Here is an 18,648-nt window from a genome sequence, read left to right as displayed (position 1 = left end):
GTTGTTTCGGTTGTCGTTGTTGGCAAAATAGATGTATCTTAGTATTGTCAGAAACCGATCTCGACTCATCTGTTCTCTTACAACACAAAAATTGAAAAATCTGCTGGTTTTCCAATAGTCATTTAGGCGATTGACACGTACTGTTCCCATGTGAAAAAGAATTCCAATGAAAACCTTCAGTTCTTCCACGGTAAGTTTTTTGGGCCAGTTATTAGATACAAATTTTCTGCGAGATCTAAAATACTCCTGCTCAGTATACCTGTTCGTTTCCTTCACAATTTTCTTAAGAACGATGTCATCCAACAACAATAAAAACCAGTCAATAGGTTTATTATTACCAGGTTTCTGTACTTTTAACACATTTTCTTTTGTAAAACGAATCTGCCGCATACCTTGAGTGCATGTAGCCCACACAGGGGACCCAAACTGGGCGTTTTCCTCCTCGCACTCATCTGCACTACACTCTTCAGCACTGGTTTCATCACTATCTCCCGTAGCAGAATCTTGGAAACTGTCATCTGATGTATCTACGTCACTATTTCTTGACGTGGATGTCATTATAACGTAGTTGGAACAGGAATGGACGACACAACAGGACGTGTGATACCAACAAAAAAAACAGGAGGTACCGGTAGTGCGAATTCCAAAACAACGCGAAAAGTGTGATTGCGGCGAATGCCAAGACTCAGACTGGCACTTACACTAGAATTCACTCAGAAAATCTTTAAGTTAGCAACACCACGAAAAGTGTTACGAACGTCGGATACGAAAACACACGCGAACTCGAGACACGGCGGAAACAACACTAAACGCTGACAAAACCCCTCGTGTACTCGCCAAGCGCTGGGCTCTCACTGCCTGCTTCAGTTTCAATGATGGCGGAGGTCGGTTTCGACCGAGCAGCGCTCAGCGCGCCGCCGGTCTCGCCGGTCCCGGTTTAATTCGACCGCTCAGCAGAGATTGCGTTACGGAGAAATTGAAATTTGTTCTTACGACATTAAACAAAATTATTTCAACTTTATCCAAAATGGTCACAATTTTCCAATATGACGACTAACTTTAAAAACTTGATGGTACACACCATGTACCTACTTAAAGTTTGTTTAAGAAGGTGAACGCAAATTGAAAACGTTTTTATTAATGACATTTAATCTCCACAGCCACTCGTTTAGGAGCTACGGCGTGTTAATCTTGGTAAAAGTGGCTTGCTGCACATTCTGCATCCTCTAGACGAGTACGTTTGGAGAGGAAATGTAAATAAATAATACTAAAAATTGCATAATACATTCTAAAAGATCATAAAACGCATGGTGTTCCATAAGAAATTTTAAAACCATCACGGTATTGTAAAATGGCAGCCATTTTTGAAAAAGTGGAATTCTAATATTTTTTACTGTCGTAAGAAAATAGATTAAGCTCGCCAACTAATGCTTTCTCTAAATCTAATACTTCTGAGATACCAATGGTGGTAGTTAGGTTTTTCACCCATCGATATTTGAACAGTGAACAGTTAATGACAGAGGCCAGTGTATGATTATACGAGGAAGAATCAGTACAAATAAATACAAACAGAGAGTAGGGAAACAAACGTGCATGAGCATGACAGAGCGAAAACATAATGCAACAATACAATATGTACAGTTTGTACAGCTGGTAGAGGTATTTTCACAGTTCAATGTCTTGAATTTGTTTTTCTGAATTTATGAATCATATGATTGTAGTTTTTAACGGGTTACAACTCAAAATGTTACTAAAATTACAGTGAGTTTCCTATTGAATACACACTTATAACCGTCCTCATCCCTCAGCCGCCAAGAATCTTTGCGGAAGGTATAGAATTAATTCGGTTTATTCTTGCTGATTGACGAGTTTCTATTAATCATCAAATAGTGTTTAAAGATTGGGTTATAACTCAAGATGTTAATACAAATTACACAAAGAGTTTCCAATTGAATACCGACTTAGAATTCATCCGGTTTATTCTTGCGAATCGGCTAATAAGGAGCAAGTTGAAATTCGTCATTAATGCTCAAGTACTTTATCTAAATATTAATTACGTAAGGCGATTCTTTGCGTCAAACTTGTGGGCGAGTGGGATGTCGAGAACGACGGGAGAGGACTCACAATTAAGGTCTCTATCCCGTGACGATGGGAAAAATAGTGGAATTCCCAAAATTTTAGGAACTTTAAAATGTTCTCAATAAGACTAGCACTGGAAGCATACACAGCTGATCTTTGTTTACTTTAATATAGTTGATCGCACTAAACCAATAGTCAATGCCAGTATTCAACGAACAATTCAATGCGTATCAAAGTATTCAATGTGAAAAACAATCCCAGGCTCAAGCCTAGTGTCCTAGAAAAAAAAGTATTCAATACACGCAGTTGGTTTACCTCTTAGCCAGTTAACTCTATAATGCACTCTATATTAAAACCAGGGACAACGTTATCTATAATTGAGACTTTTTTTAAACCAAAAGCCAAACCAAAGATGTTCGTGTCAACTGTCAATATTGGCTTCGACAACTGGGAAATGGAACCCTAAAACCGCAAACAGAGAGACTTTTAGACAAATTTATGGTGTACAGGCATATCCACGTTGACAAATAAGTAACTTTATTCTTAGTTTGTTTAAATTTAAGTTGTTTTACATTTTGAGCTTTTTAGGGACTTATGTTTTTTGTTAGTGGGGAACATGTCATAAATTCATAACTATTCATAAATTACACCTCAGGCTGATCCCTCAGTACTGTAATTGAAAAATTCAAAAAAAAACTACGAGTTGCAATTGAAGTACTAGTACTGTACACGAGCAGTCAAATTCAAAGTACAGTAATCTTCTCATCCTGTCCTACTTATCCACATCTGCTATCAAGGTTCTCATCAATGTTAAGAAGGAAGTCTGAATCAAGTCAGATTTTATAAAATTATAACCATATAATCTATGTTATAATATAACTTACTGTAAGGACAAAAGCACGATTGAAATACTGTAGCATGATGTTGATAGAATGTTGATCACGTTTCACGGTCAAAGTATTTAGTTATACTTTAGTATGTAGTACGAGTTTGCGATGGATGAAAGCCATAACTAGAAAATTACTAATTACATAAATTTAAAATCCACGTGTGTATCCGGGTATCCCCCTGAGCTGTTGGACATAATAAGACTAAATTACTTACGTAATCCTATCTCAACTCAATTCAGGAATTGACATATTTTATTGAGCTGTGGAGGGATTACGTAAATAATTTAGTCATTACATAAATTTGTCTATATATGTCTCGTGGACTAATTGGGCAGTAATGACAACTTAAACCACTTGCAGATCAATGGCGAAGTAATCCGGAGGAAAAGGACAAAATGAAAACAAGATTAATGTATTGTTTTGCACTGCAGTATAGAAATCCGATAGGAATTGCAAAAAGGTCTTTTTACTACTGAAATAAAACCATGGAAAAACCCGTCCGAAAAAGATACGACTGGTACGGGTGGCGTCGTCCTGTAATCCAGCTACTAGGAGGTCACGAATTGTGGATATTTATAGGCATGCACTGTGGATGCGATACTCGCTATTGTGGATTAACGTCCGCACGAGTGAGTACTATGACTATTCGCAGTGCTATCCTGATAATTAGACCAATTCGTATATACCAAGGGAAAATGTGGTTCGGATTCCACTATAAACTGTAGGTCCCTCAGTTGCCATTAGCTGTATGGGCTATTAATTAACAGCTGTGTCTAAGGAATGTCGGCCTTAGTGACTAACAAGACTACAAGATCGCGCCACTCATCCTACACTCATCTTCATTCATACTTGGCTTAAAATACCTACTATGTATGGTCGCAATTTCATTGAACAATATCTAACAGTATACATTGGAGTGAAATAATTCGAATTATTACATGCTGGGTTCGGGTTCAGTAGAATTATTTTTAACCACACGCTTATTTTGTTTAAAACATCCACGTTAATGCAATTATTAGTATTACCACCAATTTAGATGGGGACGTTGTCGATACGTATTTTAACCGAAATAATTTGAGTGAGAAATGAGTGTAGAACCAGAACGAAGTGAGATGCCTTGTGTAGCTTTAACTGACTTCTAAGATCAGCTGTTTCATTATTCAGGGCCATTTATTCAAATCCCAATGATCAGGAACAGCTGGGTTCAGTTTCGAACTATCAATTTATCAGGTTCAGACAGCGATTAAATTGGCCTAAAATACTCCTCTAGGTTTGACCATAGAGTCTAAGGTTTGACCGACTTCATCGACGATGTTAGCTGAGAATATTTTTTTATTATGTTGAAATCTAATATTAATAACAAAACATATGCAGACAAGCATTCGGGCAAACTGGCTGAACGCTATGTAGACTATAGTGAAAGAAGAGCCTGCGTGGGGGTCGGGGTATATTGATTACGTCGGGAAATATAACGTGTCCGCTGTAGAACGGAACTTAGCGAACACGTGTTGCGTTTTAATTTAGCCATTATGTTGCTAATTACATTGATTACAAAGTTTGTACTTTAAATGTCAACCACAACCACTCAACACAACCATTGGAATGGTATAGGGGAAGGTGGCATCAAGAAACATCAAGGTAGGATCGAGAAACGTTGTGACATCTAAATAAAGTGGATGACTTTATAGCCTGGAAGAACTGTATTCTTTATTCGAATAATTTAGAACATTTAGTTATTCAGTGAAATAATTGTTCAAGCTACCAAACATGGCTTTGAAAATCGTACTCAATATTTAACTAACTCTATTTAACTAACTCCTAGCTGCGAATGAGCTTTATTTCTGATTCATCTAATAAAAAAATCCCTCCAAAACCTACATAATCATTTATTCTTTCAGTTTCTTGGTCAATAATTAAATTACGCTCTCCGCCATCCAATGCCATAAACAGCCGTTTTATATATCGTAGTGTCAGTTTTGTACGGGTAATTCAGTTATGAAATTCAGAAAATCTAAAGGCCCTAAGGTACAAATAAAGAATATCGGCTACAAAATTACTGCTTTGACAGACAGTAAATTAACTTAATTACTATGTGATAAAGTTTATTGAGCTTAATGTAGACATTACAAAGGAATAGGTTTTAGTATCCATCGGGAAGATAAGTTCAAACATTTTAGGCTTTTAACTGAGCAAACGATTTCTTTAATACATTTTTTTATCAATATGTCGATTATTACTGTTCATTTCTTATTTAAAATCTTATACGTTCCGGCTTTTGACATTAACTTGATCATAGCAACAAAATCGTTGTGTCATCTGTTATATATATATATTTTTTTTTCAATAACATGCTTGTCGTGTCACCTGATACATCGTTGGTAAACCATTCTATGAAGAGAATCGTCCAATCATTAGGATAAGCGTTAGCGTTAGCGCGTTAGCGTTTATCATTAGGATAAGTAACTATCGACTGATTGGTAATATCAGCTGGTATGAAGTTGAGCTACAATATTCAAGCGACAGAATCCCCTATCGGCTGGTATTGTAATGGAAAGTTTTATTGTTGATCTTTTATTCTCCTAGAAAATAGTATATTACGTTACTAGTCCTGAAAATAAGTGTTTACCGGACGAGTGTGGTCGTTCCCGTGCGAGACGCAGTCAAGTACGGGATTACCATACGAGTCCGGTACACACATTTCGGACGAGTTACGTACGATAGTTTACGCCATACTACTAAATCCGTACAAATCCTTATATATTTCCACCAACTAAAGGACTAAAAATCACTAGTCATAACCTCTCTTAGGGGTTACGTTTTTGTTTATAACCACTCATTGCCACCTAAATACAGTATAATCAGCTGATTGGTGTCCGGTAAAACTCATTGCAGTACAGTAGTACGCAATGAAACCCCATTTGAATAAGCTGGCGGCAAACAGCTGTTTTCTGGACTAAATCCTTGCGTGGGAAGTTCGTCAAAATAATGTAGTGTGGCGTAAAAGTAATTATTGTTTTGAATTATTCATCATTAGAAAAACATGTATAAAATCAACATAGCAACAGTACTGTTGCATAAGCTGATGTATCAATGGTTAAAACCCCCAACCTATACCTAATAATAATAAACCTGCCATTAGCAACACAATTATCATTTCATACGATATATATACGATGGGCTTTTAAGAAATTAACATCGCAACAGACCTCCTTATACAACCCATTTTTTAAATATTATATTTTGTTCAAACTCCTAATCCGACCAATAATCAATCAACCGATATCACTTAGCTATCGAATGATTGATGGTCGTAGCTCGCGTCTGCGCGGCAAGCCCAACTCAACCGCACATTCATTCGATCAATCCGGCAGTCAGTCAGTTACTGTCGGCGGCAGAGCGCGAACCGTATAGGACATAGGTTAAGTCTACATCCACGATTTATACGGTAAAAATCTCCCGAGTGGTGTTTCGTTTAATAATTTACATGTGTAACATAGTTATGTGATAAAACACCGGGTTCAGTGGCCGCTACCGCTATCGCAGTGGTGGAAAATCGGTAAAAGCAACGCGCGCGCTACCTGTCGTGACCACGGTTAACCACAAGGTGCAAGGTGGCGCCGCCTATCATGTCGCAAGTCAACTACGAACAGCTGATCGCGCTAGTCAAACAACAACCGGCGCTGTACGACCACTCGCATCCGGCACACTGCAACCGTGACGTCACGACCAGGCTGTGGTCGCAGATAGCCGCGGAGCTCGACACCAAAGGTAAACATATATGAAAATGTTCGTTGTAGTCGATTGTGTTCTACTTGTTAACTTTGGAAGACGAAAACCCCATACAAAAGGGGAAACACATAATGCTGCATAATTTAACTTGGATATCACTTTAATTGTAATTAGTTCATAAGAATGATTCATTCGATTCATTATAAATACATAAAAAGTGCTTATTTTTTGCTGAATGCAAGCAGAGTGTAGAGGTATGTGTCCAGCTGTAGTTTCAGTCTTTTGAATCACAAACTACTGATTTTTCTCTCAGGATGAGTGAAAGAATGGGGGAGATGCTTTTTGTTAGCGACCAGGGGCCCATTTCATAATAAAGTACAAACTAATATTATTAGTAAATCAGCTGATCGCCCAATGCAAATCTTATGGAAATTACAAGTTACAAGTTGTAACTTGTAGTTTATTATGAAATGGGCCCCAGGTATCGAAAGCTCAATTAAAGCTGGGTCCAGTTTCAAACCATCAAACAGATAGGCCTATGCTGGCGTTTACCAATACTTTTTTTTAATAAGTAAAAAAAATAGCAGAACAAAATTGATTTTTAATTATGTTCGGCTTAGAATTGGGACATTAACCAAATCAAGATAATCCAGCATAAGTCACACAACATAATACAGTATCTCTAAATATGCCAATAGACTTTTCCTTATTATTTGCTATCAGGGTCCATTTGTCGATCTTGCCCAAAGAGAAAACTCAAGTAAATCTTTTAATAAGTTTTGTCCTGCAAAACTTTTTTTACTGTGGGTCTTGTTAATATTTTCATAATTTTTCAGACATTCACTGCAAAACAAAATGGGCAACTCTTCGCAGCAACTTTGTCCGAGAGATTCGTCGAATGAGACCCTCTGAGGATGGGTCGATATGGCCGCCGCAATGGCCACTCTTCAAGCCACTCATGTTCTTACTTCCTTTCCTCAAAACTAGAGGGTAAGTCTCACATAAAAATCACTGTAAGCGTTTCTTTTTGCCTAAGAACAAGAAATATTCCCTCTGGTTGAGAATTTAACTCAGTAGTTTTGAATTTTTGACCTAAAGTAGACTTATGTTATTTATTTTGTTTAGTATTTAGACCTATCCCGACTTATATTTCTAGGAGTAGTATCCACCCAAATAAGAGCCAAACCAGTTTTTATCCCACTGTGCAAGTTGCTGCATGTTAACTGTTGCTACTATTATTTTATCAGTGATTAAGAACCTGTTCCTGCCTAATGTTCTGACTGATTATTTATGAAGTGGCGGGCAGTTTGATTGATTGATGCAAAGACCTGTGGGTTTCTTTAGGAAGTAAGGTTCTGAATGAAAAGTAGGCAATTAGCAGACAAGACTTTTCAGTATTCTTTCCCTAATTCCACTTCATATCGGCTCAGGAGAAGAAATTTGGCTAGCATTAGGAGCCAGAGGAAAAGAAGTAGCAATTAAAAATTCAACCCACTACTCTCGTTACTCTGTTACAATGTAAATCCACTTTATTAGTATACACATTCTTTAGCTAGGCAGGAGACAAATTCACTGCAGATAACATCAGAGACAAGGACGAAATACGCAGAACTTAAAGTTGATTCTCTGAGACTAGCCAGCTAAATTACACATGCCCTTGTTTTTAAGGGGCAGAGGTACTGTGTGTGCTTTAACCAATAATTCAGCCTATTCTGTTTTTTTAATGACCGCATTTGTACTTTTATTCAGAAATACTTTAGAAGAATATATCAAAATATACAAAAAGCAGGAACGTTTGAAAAAGTTAATAAGGTAGTCTGCTTAAAGGGGTTCAATACCAGATAATTTTGCATTCACAGAAAATGTTCTCTTTTATCAAAGAACTTTTGCTGATTTCTTGCTTACAGATCGGGAGGACTCCCAATCGCAGATGAAACAGTGTTAGGAGTTCTAGAAACATACGACTCGACAAAACGACACCACGACGACCTACCAGAGCAACCCAAGCAGAAGAAACTGTGCATAAACGTACCAGCAGAGGAGGAAGAGAACGATGACAAACTGTTCATGCTGAGTCTAGTTCCAAAGATGAGGCTGTTGCCAAACGAAGAAAACCTCAACTTTAGGATTGAAGTACAGCAACTGCTGCTGGAGAAACTTCGCCACTTAAATCAACCCGTTGAGGATGACACCTTAGAGGGCATCTCAGTGAAAGTAGAGACATTCGGATCAGTCGACCATTTGGGAGGCTTCCAGATAGATCAGACGTGAACATTGAGTTAACCAAAACTGTACAAAGATTAATTGACTAAGGCGCTTACGTAATCAAAAATTAAAATTCACTTTGCATCTAATTCCGTCAATTCTGAAACCCTTTGTCCAACGAATCAAAGTTGTCTAAATTAAGCCAATAGAGTAGAGGAGTTTGGTTCTTCAATACCAAAAGTTATCTTTCCTTTTTCTTAGCCTGAGAGACATGTCAGTTTTAGTTTTCTACATAGGTACCTATACCTCTAGCTTTAAACCTTTTGAACACGATGGATGACTACTCCCCCATCCTGTCAACTTCCACTTGAGACCTCCACATTTTAATTTTAGTTGAAGATCTTCCAGAGACAGGTAAACTCCCTCATGAGTTACATACCAGAGCTGATCAAAATAGGATCCAAACCCTCAATCTAAGGTACTGTCTTTTGGCCACATAGACAATGCCTTAGACTGATTATTGATCAGATCTAGCGGTTTACTGCACAACTCAGCAACTAGAACCCCGCTAATCCGACCTCAGCTGGTCTGACTCCTTGCATAATGAGACCGTGCCATTAGGATCATTCCCATGGTTGTGTGAACATTTTCATCGCTCCTGCACCTTGTTTATCCATTCCGGTCATGGAAATATCATTGTCTCCCGTAATCACAGAAACTTTATCATCATCCCCCGCGACCAAATCTAGTAGAACTCCTGGGGTCACAGAAATAACACCATTGTCTCCGACCGTCTACCACGGTCACTGAACATTATCATCGTCATCCGCTATTATTGCAGAAAAATATTTAACACCACAAGAACATTATCATCATTATCTGCCGTGATCACAAAAACCATTATCATTGTTATCTGCCATTGTGTCAAACCCCTTAAACGGGTGTCCTGTGGTAACGGATACAAAATCATCTCCTGCTACTGTGTCGAATTTTAAATGTCTCTCGCAGTGACAGGAACATTATCATCGCCTTCTGTGATCACGGCTATATCCTAGGCAAATCCCAAAGTCAAGGAAAAAATCATCCCCGGATAATTCGTCCTTTACATTCTTCTGACCATGGCCCTGGTCCCGTAGGTGACAGATTAGCGGGGTTGTACTGTAAAATACAAATTTACCTCCAAGAAGGCAGCCCATATAGAACATGACTTTAACCGGTTTTTACAGAGTTATACAGTAAATTCCTGCAAAACACTGTTTCTGCAAACCTGGTAGTCTGGATTTCTCGGGAACCCATGATAATCTTTACTTAAGTCCCACATGGGCTGCGTTGGAGTTAATTATGACCATGCAAGAGACCCTGGTAGCAAACAGAAATTGATAGCTTCAATATTTATACACAACATAGACTATTTCCAATTAGACTCAGTGCTACTATACTATCAGAATCAGACATTTATAACCGGGCACTACCAGACAACCAAAATACTAGCCAGTGGCTTTGCAAAGGCAGTCGTTCAGTCCCAAACAGAAAAATTTTACTTTATTGAATCTCCCAGCCAGCTAGAGTACACAGTAGATAGGTCTTCTCCAGGCATTTTCTGTCATCTTTTTCACAAAGTAAGTTACTGAATCAATTACATAGACCTAGTTTAAGAGCACCTTGTAAATATGCCAAAGTTTTTTTGCAAACTTAACCATAAATCCGGGCCTTTATAAGATACAAAAACAGTCTGTAAAGTAATCACTATGGCTGTGAAACATATCATCAAAGGCTTGTAGTCAAAATATTGTTATTTATTTAACATATTAAGTAAGTTCCTGGCCAATGTATGGCTGAATATCAATTTTCTCCTTATCCAATTTTTAGTGATTATCTTTGGTTCACAACACAGTAATAAAAAATAATCAATATAAAACATCAAAACAGTGAAATATATACAACAGAGCATCAGCGTTAAACGAACAACACCCAAAGCGAGTTAACAATTAACGACAAATCCACCACCAAACATTAAACAGTTAGCGACAATATTACCTGAGGTGAAGAGAAGAATAATAAATAGCATAGTTAATAACAAATAAACGAGAAACACCCAAAGCGGCACATGACATTACAAAAGTCGGAGGGAAATAGTTAAAGCTGTACAACAGAGAACAAAACAAATAATGACAAACGTCACCATGTTCGGGCGATGGCAACCAACGATACGCCTCCCTGAAACACAACAACATGTTCAACTGCTATGACCACGGCAGCAAAAAACTAATTACCCTATCCTCGAGGGACACCGTACTGACGGGTTCAAACTGTAGACTTTTGATCATTGTGGGTAATTCAAGAAAATCGATGGTTGGGACTTTTTTAGAGGTTAAAAAAGTGTGACAAGATTTTGATCGAGGGGTCACTCGCGTTTATATACTTTAATGAGTGTCAAAAAAATTGTTTTAGTTATTGCCTGAGAAGAAGCATGATCAAACTAATACACTAACAACAGTAAATTATTTTATTTTTAGAGGTGTTGTCTGCTGCATAGGCCTACTGATACAAGAGATGGAATTACCATGAAGCCAATGACACTCAGAGCCTGAAGCCCAGATCATTAGTTGCATGGCTATGCAGAGTTTTTTCATAAAAATGTTTGTCTACATTCGTGTTTTGCTTATGGGTTTGAAGATTTTAGAAAGACCTCCTAGTATCAACACCAAGAGTGTGGAAACCAGTCGCTATTCAGACAACCAAGGAGTCCATAGGCAAAAAGGTAATTTAACCTCTTGTGCAGTAATATCGTGTACATACAAATACACTGATGGTTGTAAGTTACTCCTAAGTACATAGGTTATCCATGTTTATAGTTTTAGTTATTAATCCAGTAGTTTGCATGTGAAAGCGAAGCTTAAAAAGCAATTTCACATTTTCATTTCCAAATTGAGTCTATATAAAAAAAACCAAAAAAACTGTTTGTCAAAGTTTACAATTAGATAACTTAGGTTAAATTCCACAAACTATAGCAAAACGTCACTTTAGCAACATAAGTGCATAACACATTTGGCCTGACCCAGACCACTAATAAACTTATGGTGGGTTTTCCCAGCTGCCAAAATGGATGGGGTTTAAATAGCTACCACACGACAGAGAAGTGAGATACAGAGGACACATTCAATTGTAACTAAAGTGATGTCAGGCACCAGTCGCTGGTGTCTATAGCAAATTCTATTTGTCATTTCTGTCCGCTCTCCGTTCTCCCCTCTCCATCATGTACTACTCACGCTATGCGCTACAACTGCTGTGCACAAATGCTATGTGGTCGCCGTTTAGGTTATTCCTGGCTCAATACAAGTTTTAAAGTATACCAGAGCGAAAAGCGCACGTTTGTCCCATAAGCCTATCCTCTGTATCTTGCTTCACTGAGCAGCTACCGAGTTTGATGGCTACCGTTGACAGATACAACTACCGTTTTTGTCACCAACTGAACTCACAAGAGTAATTTGCAGATATTTTTCTTACGGCAAATTCAACAACGAAACGTAGTGCCTAAAAGAGTCAAACAACATTGACAGCTAAACAGCTGCAAGTGGGAACTAGGACGGCCTTATATTAAAAAATAAACACATACAAAACCTCAATGGCAACAATATGCATGCATAAAAATATTACAAAAAATATTGGTTGTAAACATCTGCATTGGTTATGATAAAACATTTCTTATATTGTATTGCATCCTTTTTAAAATGTTCATAACAACAGCTTGTGCCTTTTAAGTTGTTTATGATTCAACAAAAATATTGTGGTGTAATATGTATAGGCGAAAGAGATAGGTATAATGAGAGCATACCAATACAGTAATTATAACATAAATCCATTGTCATAATGTGTTTAACATAGAGAAAACAATAGCATTTGAGTCTTGGTGTAGGCTATATGATGTAAATTCACTCTTGCCAAGTGAGTCTTCTACCAGTTGTACTGCATTCAAATCAAGATTCAGATACGCTTCATAAATCTTATATTTTCATCATTTTAACGCTACCTTGGCTTAAAAATTTGAATTCATGGCACTTTACAACTTTCCTTTTTCCACAATAGAGATATTTTTGTTTTTATTTTGGAGTTTTTTGTTTGTATCCATTGTCATTGCTAACATAGTAAATATTTTAAAATCATGTTTGCAGGCCTAGGTTTTCTTATGCAGCTTTCATGCCGACTTCTCAATACAAACACGTCGTTGCTCACCAAATTACGATGTTTCACACAGTCAAGTTCTTGTGAGTTGTTAATTATGGATGGAAAACAAAACAGATAAATAGAAAAAGTAGGCCTGTACGGTAATAGAGAAGGAATTCACCATAAAATTCTTAAAAATTTAGGCTACTATATACAGATTTATTTATTTCATTAAATAACTGTTCAAACAAATAATAGGGGGGAAATGTTTTTAAAATTTCTAGGGGATTGATATTATTTTAAGGTTAGTGACCAGAACTATTTAAGAGCAACTATCCCTATCTAGGCTTATCCATATGTTGAGTACAAAACCCTTCTCCCCAAATTAAATTAGGCTGGTTCCCGGACTCATACAAATAGATATTGGTTAACACTACCGTTTTATAAGCATTGAGAAACATATGTTGCTATACCGAACCAAAAATACTCAGCCACTACACACAAAAAGCATAGAGTTCAGCACTGACACAGCAACCTATAAAATCGAGACACTGTAAATTTGTTAGGTTGGTACCAAGGGAATCAGCTCATTGGCTCATGGCATTATGAATGTACAATCCCATAATTCCTCAGTTCAAATATACTAAGTTATGTACTTCATCCCCTATTACAAATTAGAGCCAACGTCTTGGAATTCTCTCATTTAGTGCTACCTCCAGTTAAATCTCTAGCCGAGAGGTCCTAACATAAACACTTGGTGGTAGGTAGCCATTACCGTTTTTGTACTAACAACAACACACAAGAGTAATGTCACACAAGAAGAGTGTCTAAGTAGACATCCTTAGACCAGCTGTAGCCGATTATTTATTCAAATAGAACCTAGTTGAATGATCCTCTGACAAAAAGGGCTGATATTAAAATCCTTTTTCAATTTTCTAAAATATAAAAAAGTTATTGATAACTCACCAGCAAAGTCGCGCACGTTGGGGTCAGAGCCACGTTCCAGCAGTTGGCGTACCTGCTCCCTGTCTCCCTTGATGGCAGCAATGTGCAGAGGAGTCTCCCCACGCTCGTTACGGTGACGACCACGAGAACTCATCTTCAACCCATGCTCTGTAACAGTTTATATATTCAAGTTAGTTCCAGCAGTTGGCACACCTGCTCCCTGTCTCCCTTGATGGCAGCAATGTGCAGAGGAGTCTCCCCACACTCGTTACGGTGACGACCACGAGAACTCATCTTCAACCCATGCTCTGTAACAGTTTATATATTCAAGTTAGTTCCAGCAGTTGGCACACCTGCTCCCTGTCTCCCTTGATGGCAGCTATGTTCAGAGGAGTCTCCCCACGCTCGTTACGGTGACGACCACGAGAACTCATCTTCAACCCATGCTCTGTAACAGTTTACATATTTATGTTAACAGTTCCAGCAGTTGGCGTACCTGCTCCCTGTCCCCCTTGATGGCAGCAATGTGCAGAGGAGTCTCCCCACGCTCGTTACGGTGACGACCACGAGAACTCATCTTCAACCCATGCTCTGTAACAGTTTACATATTTATGTTAACAGTTCCAGCAGTTGGCGTACCTGCTCCCTGTCTCCCTTGATGGCAGCTATGTTCAGAGGAGTTTCCCCACGCTCGTTACGGTGACAACCACGAGAACTCATCTTCAACCCATGCTCTGTAACAGTTTACATATTTATGTTAACAGTTCCAGCAGTTGGCGTACCTGCTCCCTGTCTCCCTTGATGGCAGCAATGTGCAGAGGAGTCTCCCCACGCTCGTTACGGTGACAACCACGAGAACTCATCTTCAACCCATGCTCTGTAACAGGTTACATATTTATGTTAACAGTTCCAGCAGTTGGCGTACCTGCTCCCTGTCTCCCTTGATGGCAGCAATGTGCAGAGGAGTCTCCCCACGCTCGTTACAGACCACGAGAACTCATCTTCAACCCATGCTCTGTAACAGGTTACATATTTATGTTAACAGTTCCAGCAGTTGGCGTACCTGCTCCCTGTCTCCCTTGATGGCAGCAATGTGCAGAGGAGTCTCACCACGCTCGTTACGGTGACGACCACGAGAACTCATCTTCAACCCATGCTCTGTAACAATTTATATATTCATGTTAACACTTCCAGCAGTTTGCACATTTGCTCCGTCTCCCTATGCTTGTTGCGGTGCTCGTTCCTTTAGATTTATTGTACCTGGCTCCTACCTCTATGCAAATCTTAGTCTTTACAAGGTAGCTTATGAAAAGGATAACACAACTCAATCTTAGTAGGAGTATCGATTTTCCCTTTCATAGTCAACAGCTACTACAACAACTAGCTAAGTATTGAAAAGTTGTATGGATTACCTAGAATAGTTCTGAGGAAGTGAAAAACTTGGTCAGATTTTACCAAGCTCAATTAGTCTTGATGGGCTCTCAATCCATGGACAACCTTTGTAAACCATATAGATATAATAGTGGGAGGAAGTAGACGATTCAAGCGGTGATTACAAAACATTACGGATGGCAAAATAATTCAAAAATCTTTTCTATAATTTTTTTTTTAAAGAACAGTAGAATCCCAGTTAACCGAAATAAAGGGGAGAACCGTTTTGGATAACCAATTTTTTAGTTAACCCATCAAATGCTAAAAATAGACAACAGTGCGTAGGAAAAATGAATTTAAAACAATGTCTGTATAATACAGTGTTTTATTTCAGCTACAAAAATGTTACAATGGGAAAGGGCCTCTCTGTTTTCATATTTCTTATTGTACTTATATTTTAGCCCTGTATTAATTTATGGAACTGTTTCGGTTAACCGGGGTTCTACTGTAATTTAAACTTGCTACTTTATTGCCACAAATGGTCTGTTACTAATTGTTGAAATTGTTTTACTATTCTACTGTACCTAAACTAGTAGTCCTATTTCGTTAAATTATTTTTCGAGCTAAAATCTTTTATAGGCTTATTACATAATCTGAAATCACTTTTTGATGGTCATTTTGCTAATGAGTTTATAAGTAAAATATTGCATGATTATATTGATTACGTAAATATCAATATTCAAGGAATTGTGGGCCTTTTGTAAGCCTAATAGTTGTTTTATTGAAAATGTTGTTATCCAATAAAGTTTTGATATAGCAAGATTTCAGAGGAAACAAGGTACGTATACATAAATATGTCAGGATCAGGTTTTAAATTTAACCATAAAAAATTATACTACATAGTGTTTTAAAATGATATCTGCAAATATCATCATTTTTATCCAAAATAATAGAATATCAAAACTTCCCACTAATAGTTCAATGCATATGAAACTAGGATTATGAAACAATTGATTCTGAAATATAGAAAACAGATGGTAAATGAGTGTAAACTTTTAGTTTAACGTGTATACAAATAAATACCTTGTTTCATGATGCTTTACTTCTTAATCAGCTGGCCTACTAAACAGATCCACCAGATAAGCAACACAAGGAATGCCTTAGCTCAGCATTCTCTGATGCAGCATATTTACGATTGGGTAATAATGCTCGTCTAACTTAAGTGCTAACTTATATCTTTATTTAATGATTATTACGTTTATTCAGCATTTTATTTTTGGTTAAGGCTACTATAAAATACTGTGGTTTCATTGTAGCAAAAAAAGTAGAATACACCTATTGAGTAATTTTAATACAATGGCCTAAAAAAACCTAAGTTGTAATTTAAAAGTTGCAATACAATGTAAACTGATCAATAATTAATTTGCTATTTCACTAGCTATCAAACAAAATGAATGATTTAGAGATTAAAATTATCAAGTGGACTAAACATGATAAATGCAGGTTTTAATCTGTTTCAATTTATAAAATAACTAAGCCGACTATTTAAAAAAGTGTTGATATCATTTCACCCTAAGCAACAAAATAGATCTTAATATATTAGCCTAACTGGTTATTTTACTTATTTACATGGTAATAGGGAAAAAATATATTTATTTATTATTGTAGTAATTACCGGTATTGTAAATTAGTACATTAAAAAAATAACATATTAACAGTATGATAACAATACTATTAATCGCTCTAAATGTTAGCTTGTTAGGTGCGAGTTTTTCTTAATAGAGACAACTTAAATTGGCAAGTCCCATGTTATAAAATAGCCTATGCAGTGAATACGGTATTTGACAAAAATGAGGATAAAGGGGAAAATAAGTGGGTTAAAATGGGGTTTAATGTTGTCCTTAAACCTTTATTTCGTATTACCAGTACATTTGGCGAATAATTGCAGGAAATTTAAGTAAAGATGGGAAAAGGAGTAAAATTATTAATTTTTCCTGAATTTGGGGGTTAGGCCTATAAAATAAAAAAAAAATGCTGAACAGGTCTCGAAATGATCTGAGTTGTTGTAATATGATACACACAAAAAATGTAAACACGGTATTTTTTTGGTTAATTTTTAGTCAAAAATAGGGTTTTATGACAAAAATTATGTTTTCATAATCATACCAGACTTGGGAGAAGTCATCTGCTTGAGCAAAGCAAGCTGCTGCCTCTCGGAGACAGGAGCGATGTTTATTAGTCTCCCGTTGGATCGTTCCACTCCCGATGGCATTTTCTCATCCTGCAAAACCATTATTGATCACAAAAGACACCCAAGAAAGGGACTCTTCAAATAGTTTTAGTTGGATGGACCAACACACTGTAAATCACGTTCAATCGCAGTTATTGCTGCAGGCTACTAAACAGGACAGTCGTTTGTAGCCGACAATGAGTATTTTTATGGTACACTTACATGTACATGTATGTGTGTGTGTTACATGTGTGTGTTATAATCACAACTTATCCGTCCTTCAGAGATCGAATCAATTCGGCTAGCCTAAATAAACGTTTCTGAAAACAATTCTAGAGACAGATTGGCAAGAATGTTATGTTCAGCAATGACAGTGTCCAATAGGGACTTTAGTATTTATTTATTGCCAACGGATTTCACCAATTTACAATAGCCTAAGAATTTAGACTGTGAATGTACAGAATGTATTAATAGTTTGTTTCATTGACCAGATGCAAGATGCAAGCATTTTTGATATTGTGATTTCATTGTGTATTTCACCCACTATTTCAACTGTGCAAAAACTGTCTGGAGGAAACGTAAATTAAATATTCAGTAGGGGGGTTCAATAGGCCTTATGACATACTTCTGCAGTATGCCTTAGGGCTAGAGAAAATATTGTTACCAAGCATGGCATTCCTTAGGCCTATTGTTGCGGTTTCCTTATTACACATCTAGTATAGGTACGTTAATTTATTAGTTGCCGATGGAACAATTAAGTTAGGCCTACCATTTCAAATTGAAAAATAAGAATAAAATTTCAACAACTTAACTTAAATAACTGCTTTTATTTATTATATGATAGGCCTATATTGTGATATTAAATTCAATGCAATAGCCTATTATTATTGAACCAAATTATCATCGACACAAGTTAAGTTTATAGCCTATGCTCTATATTGATCCGATAATATAAAGCATGTTCTCTACCAAACTGTACCCCTTAAAAGGATAGGTAGCCTACTTTCCTGTTCTGAACATTCATTACTGTATTAT

General features: G+C 37.1%; 2 protein-coding genes across 2 annotated transcripts in view; one reads left to right on the top strand and one right to left on the bottom strand.

The window, feature by feature from the left end:
• The window catches only part of LOC128994122 (ankyrin repeat domain-containing protein 11), a 38,952-nt gene extending 21,288 nt beyond the window's left edge, over nt 1-17,664 (bottom strand). The window contains exons 1-2 of the mRNA XM_054418407.1: nt 17,550-17,664; nt 14,034-14,180 (exon numbers count right to left, since the gene is read on the bottom strand). Coding sequence (XP_054274382.1) covers nt 14,034-14,180; nt 17,550-17,655 — 253 coding nt within the window. The 5' untranslated portion in view covers nt 17,656-17,664. The remainder of the gene's footprint in view (nt 1-14,033; nt 14,181-17,549) is intronic.
• On the top strand, nt 6,390-9,041 carry LOC128994116 (uncharacterized). Its single transcript, XM_054418400.1, has 3 exons — nt 6,390-6,737; nt 7,535-7,688; nt 8,606-9,041. Exons 1-3 carry the CDS (start codon nt 6,596-6,598, stop codon nt 8,967-8,969), a joined length of 660 nt encoding a protein of 219 aa, XP_054274375.1. The 5' UTR covers nt 6,390-6,595; the 3' UTR covers nt 8,970-9,041.
• Nucleotides 17,665-18,648: the final 984 nt, after the last annotated feature.

The sequence above is a fragment of the Macrosteles quadrilineatus genome, unplaced genomic scaffold (genome assembly GCF_028750875.1).
Source record: "Macrosteles quadrilineatus isolate MER2022 unplaced genomic scaffold, UCM_ALF_1.0 Scaffold_5__1_contigs__length_97177068, whole genome shotgun sequence".
Taxonomy (NCBI): domain Eukaryota; kingdom Metazoa; phylum Arthropoda; class Insecta; order Hemiptera; family Cicadellidae; genus Macrosteles; species Macrosteles quadrilineatus.
This window is presented reverse-complemented; position numbering and strand designations above follow the sequence as displayed.

Excerpts from the sequence above, each read along its gene's own strand:
- LOC128994116 (XM_054418400.1), top strand. The coding sequence starts at position 6,596 with ATGTCGCAAGTCAACTACGAACAGCTGATCGCGCTAGTCAAACAACAA. Across the intron at positions 6,738-7,534 it reads CGCGGAGCTCGACACCAAAG|ACATTCACTGCAAAACAAAA; the intron begins GTAAACATATAT and ends ATAATTTTTCAG. Across the intron at positions 7,689-8,605 it reads CCTTTCCTCAAAACTAGAGG|ATCGGGAGGACTCCCAATCG; the intron begins GTAAGTCTCACA and ends TCTTGCTTACAG.